We start from the raw sequence: 6,375 nt of genomic DNA on the forward strand, positions 1-6,375 counted from the left end.
TTCAAATTTGGTATGAAGCATCTTTGGAACAATGGGGACATAAATTGTAAATTTCAGAATGCCTGCACCCTTGGGGCCTTAGGGACGAGGTCAAACTGCCCAAAATTGACCAGTTTTCAAAAATTTGCACATGTTTAAGAAATACTAAATACATAATGATGTAGAGCAGGAAGGCCTCTACCAAAATTGTAAATTTAATGATCCCGGGGTAGGAGTTTTGACCCCAGGGTAGAGATTTTGACCCCAGTGCGGGGCCAAACGTAGTATATAGTGTTGATGTGTAAAACATTTAACATTTTCTTTAGTGCTATTGAAACTAAATGGATATTTAGAAGGAGTAGGTAGTCCTTTACCAAAATTGTAAATTGCATGATCCTGGGGGTAAGGGTTTGGTTTCAGGGTTGTGTCAAAATTATGATAATGATTTGAAGGAATTCTTTAAGTTTGCTGATACTGTATAAAAGTCTAAATGCATAATTAGGAAAAGGATGTACAAAAAATGGTGAATTTCACAACTTGGTACATTGCTTTGCCATAACAAGTTACAGGGTTTTTGACTCTAGGATGGGTCCAGATTAGTCATATCTTTTAATGTTAATTGATACACATATTATATTATGTAAAGCCTTTCATCAGTGTATGCACTTTTGAGGGCATTGAAGTTTTAAGAACACATCTTGTTTTATACTGTTGCTGAACATTAGAATTTTGCTTAGATATTCAGAAAGAGAAATTTTTTCTACATTTCATGGCCTAGGGAGTAGTGATACTTTTCACTAGTACTTGGCTTGTGGGCCTCTTGTTAAATCCTGTTCTCAAGAAGCATTGGGCCAAAGAAGTTTACATTTGGATGAAAGCTTCCTGACATGATGTAGATTCAAGTTTGTTAAAATCATGGTCCTGGAGGTTAGGAAGGGGCCACAATAGGGGATCAAAGTTTTACAAACTAATATATAGAAAACTTGTGTGTGCTTGTATGCATGTGCATTGCTTTCTTTCATTATTTGGTACTGAAATGACCATATCAGAAGTACCAATTCAAGGCTAAAATAAAATGATTTTTAGCTCATCTGAGCTGAAAGCTCAAGTGAGCTTTTCTGATCGACTGTTGTCTGTCTGTAAACTTTTTACATTTTCGACTTCTTCTCCAGAACCACTGGGCCAATTTCAACCACACTTGGCCAAAAGCATCCTTGGGTGAAGGGCTTTCAAGTTTGTTCAAATGAAGGGCCATGTCCCTTTCAAAGGGTAGATAATCACAAAAATGCAAAAATAGGGTGGGGTCATTTAAAAATCTTCTTCTCAAGAACCACTGAGCCAGAAAAGCTGAAATTTACATGAAAGCTTCCTGACATAGGGCAGATTCAAGTTTGTTAAAATCATGGCCCCGGGGTGTAGGATGGGGCCATAAGGGGGGAGGGTCAAAGTTTTATATACAAATAATAGGGAATAGGGACACAATAGGGACTAAGGTTTTGCATGCAAATATATATGGAAAGTCTTCAGATTTGGGCTAAGGTGTCTCAGGTGAGCGATGTGGCCCATGGGGCTCTTGTTTTGCTATAGGTTTATAATGACATCACTTCTTAATTGGGGGAGGTTTGGGAAACATGTAACGGTCCCCATTACAATTAGAACTAGTATTTTCTTTATGATTATTTATCGAATTATCAGAAATGAAAGTATCAAAGTTTTACATGCGAATATATATGGAAAAATCTTTTAAATATGGACCAAGGAACTCAGGTGAGTGATGTGGCCCATGGGCCTCTTGTTTTTTTTATGAAGATTATTAATTTTCTGAACTTAGAATTAATATATCAAAAACTCAATTAGATCTTCAAACACATATAACTACACTTGCTACTCAACAGCTGATTTGTTTTCCATAATTGAAACGTAAAATCAACAGAAGATCCAACATTTTTAAGGGTGCAGATATGTGAAAACATCTCTACTTTTTTACTGCATATAATTTTTATTTGCAATTCTGATAGTTTTTAATTGCATGGTAATTTAGCATTGTTTAAAATCCAGTCATGTCTTTCATTTAACATGTTCATTATGATATACACTCAGTTTCTTCTATATCCCTCTTAATACCAACATATGAAGAAAACGGGGATATTTTGGATAAGATTTTTTGATCAGATTAATAATTTTCTTTGTAGTCTATTCGCCAGGGTTATAACTGGTCCCAGTATACACACATTGTGATTCGTCTGAGAGGTGATGGACGCACCTATGGACTAGGCTTGCAATCACTATATAAAAAAACTCACATGCTAGACTTAAGCATGGGCCTCACTGCAAATGACCAGTACCATTATCCCATGTTTACCCGCGGAGGGCCATACTGGCAAACTGTCAAGGTACAACTTCAAGGCAGCACCGCAAATTTGTTTTAGATATATTTAAAGCAAAACTCATATAAACTGTATAGCTTCAATACTTGCATATTTTCTCTCCATTTTAGATTCCCTTCAGTAAGTTTTACCTAAGTCACAAAGGCACAGTACAGGATAAGCAATCACGAATGAACATCTCGGAAGTGGGCTTTTTCTGTATAAATCTTATGGACAATGTTAACGGCCCATTCAACCTAGAAATTGATAACATTGCTCTCCTCAGAGATGAAAATCACCAGGAAGAGCATGCTTATGAACTGTATCAACTGGAGGACTATGTTGTTGGTGTTTACTGAGAGATAAATTAACAATACTAGCAATATAATATATGTTGTTTATTGAAAAAATACCAGTATTGTCCGAGACATTTTCAATGTACTGATATATATAAAGCATTGCTGCGACACCATTCCTTTGTTTATTCAATCTAAGAATTTACCTTTGGCTGTTTGAGTGGTCTGATCGATATTAATTGTAATGTCAGACGGTCCCAATACTGATATCCTTCATAATTGAACTGTCTCAGGTATAACAACAAATGAAATTCAATTGGCAATGTTTAAAGTATGATATATGCCAAATACAGCTTCTCTTTAAAAAAAAACATCAGACCATTTTACTGATATTTTTTCATACAAAATTGTATTTGGCATATATATCTAATACATAGATAATAAATGCATGTATCTATACATAATATATATTACCGTACAAATGTATATGCTCGCCTATAAGTCGGAATTTAGGGAGCTAAAATTTGGTTCAAAACTCTGTATTCAACATCTTAGGCAAGTCCTAAGAAGATTAGCATTTTTCTGGACAGCGTAATGTATAGTATTTTTGAACAACTTTGTACTCCGACGATTATTATGATTAATGTTGACTGGACATATTATATTATTCATGTATTTTAGGATTATATGCATAAAGTACAAGTATTTATATATCTTAAATGATTAATGTTGACTGAACATACTATATTACATGTATTCTAGGATTATATGCATAACGGACAAGTATTTATATATTTTAATGATTTTATTCATCATAAAAGTGTATATTATTGAAATTGATTTTTTGATAAAATGAATAAATATCGGCGCATTTCACAAAATGTTATTTGAAACAGAGGTGAAAATGTTAGAGCATTAAAATTGGTTTAAAATTGTCAACCGATTCTTGTAAAACGTTATACAGACTTTTAAGCGGGTTAATGGCAAATCCCTCCCAAATAGGCTACAAAATATACAACCGACTCATAAGCGAACCAACCTATATGCGGTAGACCGTCTGGTTTAATATAATTATGGTTTATTTGATCCCCCCCCCCCTCCAAACAAAACCATTGCGTATCAAATTAATGTAAATTTTAAGATACGAAATCCTGTTTTAGCTCACCTGAGTCTAAGGCTTTGTCAGCGTTAACTTTTTACATTTTCATCTTCTTTTCCAGACCACTGAGCCAAATTCTATCGAACTTGGCACAAATTATCCTTGGGTGAAGGCACAGGGCATTGTGTTGCATGGGTTCGAATTTACTATTAAAGAGTGCTCTTTAATAGTAAATTTGAACCCAAGTGATAAAATTGCCTGTAGGTGAAGGGGATTCAAGTTTGATCAAATGAAGGGTCATACCCTCTTCAAAGGGGAGATAATTTTTTTTTAAAAAGACAAAAATAGGGTGGAGTCATTTAAAAAGCTTCCCAAATCATGGCCCCTGGGGGTCTGGTGAGGATTTATATGAAAGCTTCCTCACATAATGCAGATTCAGGTTTGTTCAAAGTATGGTCCCCGGGGGTAAGTTTGGGTCACAATAGGGGATCAAGTTTTACATACAAATATATGGGGAAAATCTTCTCAAGAACCATTGGGCCAAAGAAGTTGACATTTACATGAAAGCTTTCTGGCATAGTGCAGATTCACGTTTGTAAAAATCATGGCCTCCAGGGATAGGTTGGGGCCACAATATGGACTAACGTTTTGCATGCAAATATATATGGAAAGTCTTCAGATATGGGCCCAGGTGAGCGATGTGGCCCATGGGCCTCTGCTAACATTTTTGACTTCTTCTCCAGAACCACTTGGCCAATTTCAACCAAATTTGGACAAAAGCATCCTTGGATGAAGGGCTTACAAGTTTGTTCAAATGAAGGGTCATGTCCCTTTCAAAGGGTAGATAATCACAAAAATGCAAAAATAGGGTGGGGTAATTTAACAATATTTTTAAGAACCACTAGGCCAGAAAAGCTGAAATTTATATAAAAGCTTCCTGACATAGTGCAGATTCAAGTTTGTTCAAATCATCGCCCCCGGGGTTTGGATGGGGCCACAATAGGGGATCAAAGTTTTACATGCAAATATATAGAAAAATCTTCTCAAGAACCACTGCATGAGCCAGAAAAGCTAAAATTTACATGAAAGCTTCCTGACATAGTGCAAGTTTGTTCAAATCATGGCCTCCGGGGTTTGGATGGGGCCTCAATAGGGGATCAAAGTTTTACACACAAATATCTAGGACAAATCTTTTAAAATCTTCTCAAAAACCACTGAGCCAGAAAAGCTGAAATTTACATCAAAAGTTTTCTGACACAGTGCAGATTTATGTTTGTTAAAATCATGGCCCCCAGGGGTAGGATGCCTGGGACCACAAGGAGAGATCAAAGTTTTGGATACAAATATGTAGGAAAAATCTCAAAAACTACAGGGCCAGGAAGATGGAAATTTACATGAAAGCTCCCTAACATAGTGCAGATTCAAGTTTGTTAAAATTATGGCCCCCGGTGGTATGATGTGGCCACAATAGGGGATCAAAATTTTACATACAAATATATAGGAAAAATCTTCTCAAGAACCACTGAGCCAGAAAAGCTGATATTTACATGAAAGCTTTCTGACATAGTGCAGATTCAAGTTTGTTCAAATCATGGCGACAAGGAGGGATTAAAGTTTTTCTTACAAAGATATCGGGGGGGGGGGGGGGGGGGGGGGGGGGATCTTTAAAAATCTTCTCCAAAACTACCAGACCAGGAAAGTGGAAATTTACATGAAAGCTTCCTAACATAGTGCAGATTCAAGTTTGTTAAAATCAGGGCCTCCGGGGATAGAATGAGGCCATAAGGGGGGGGGGGGGGATCAAAGTTTTACATAAAAACATATAGGGAAAATGTTTAAATATCTTCTTCTCAAAAACTACTGGGCCAAGAAAGTGGAAATTTACATGAAAGCTTTCCTAACATAGTGCAGATGCAAGTTTGTTAAAATCATGGCCCCCGGGGGTAAGATGATGTGACAATAGGGGATCAATTTTTACATACAAATATATAGGGAAAATCTTCTGAAAAATCACTGGGCCAGAAAAGTTTACGTTCACATGAAAGCTTCCTGACATAGTCCAGATTCAATTTTGAAAAAATCATGGCCCCTGGGAGTAGGTTGGGGTCACAATAGGGATCAAAGTTTTACATGCAAATATATTAAGTATGAGCAAAGGTGACTCAGGTGAGAGACGTGGCCCATGGGCCTCTTATTTAAAGAAAATGTAGCATATCAAATATCTGCTGAACTATTTAAGGTTGGGTTGTCATATGTTGTACATATATTCTGTATGGCAAGACCTTTTATGTGATACCAAGGTGTTTGACCTTGAAAGTGGAACTACTTTAAAAAAACAACTTTGACATATTCAATACATGTATCTCCTGAATTATTTAAAGTAGAACTTTCATATTTTGTATATATATTTCTCATTGCAAGTCCTTTTCATACCATGATCTTTTACCTTGTAACCTTGGAGTTTGACCTTTAAGAAAATGTAACATATTTGATATCTTTGGTACTATTTAAGGAAAGGCTTTCATATTTTGTATATAGATTCTTTTTAGCAAGACCTTGTGATACCATGGTGGTTGACCTTGGAATATGACCTACTTTTTAAAAAAAATTCTGACCTATTCAATATCTCCTAAAC

General features: G+C 36.0%; 1 protein-coding gene across 1 annotated transcript in view; it reads left to right on the forward strand.

The window, feature by feature from the left end:
• The window catches only part of LOC130046394 (complex I intermediate-associated protein 30, mitochondrial-like), a 38,386-nt gene extending 35,569 nt beyond the window's left edge, over positions 1-2,817 (forward strand). Inside the window, exons 2-3 of the mRNA XM_056165051.1 lie at positions 2,172-2,372; positions 2,477-2,817. Of these exons, the coding sequence (XP_056021026.1) occupies positions 2,283-2,372; positions 2,477-2,704 (318 nt within the window). The 5' untranslated portion in view covers positions 2,172-2,282 and the 3' untranslated portion in view covers positions 2,705-2,817. The remainder of the gene's footprint in view (positions 1-2,171; positions 2,373-2,476) is intronic.
• The last annotated feature ends 3,558 nt before the right edge of the window (positions 2,818-6,375 follow it).

This window comes from Ostrea edulis, chromosome 5 (genome assembly GCF_947568905.1).
Source record: "Ostrea edulis chromosome 5, xbOstEdul1.1, whole genome shotgun sequence".
Taxonomy (NCBI): Eukaryota; Metazoa; Mollusca; class Bivalvia; order Ostreida; family Ostreidae; genus Ostrea; species Ostrea edulis.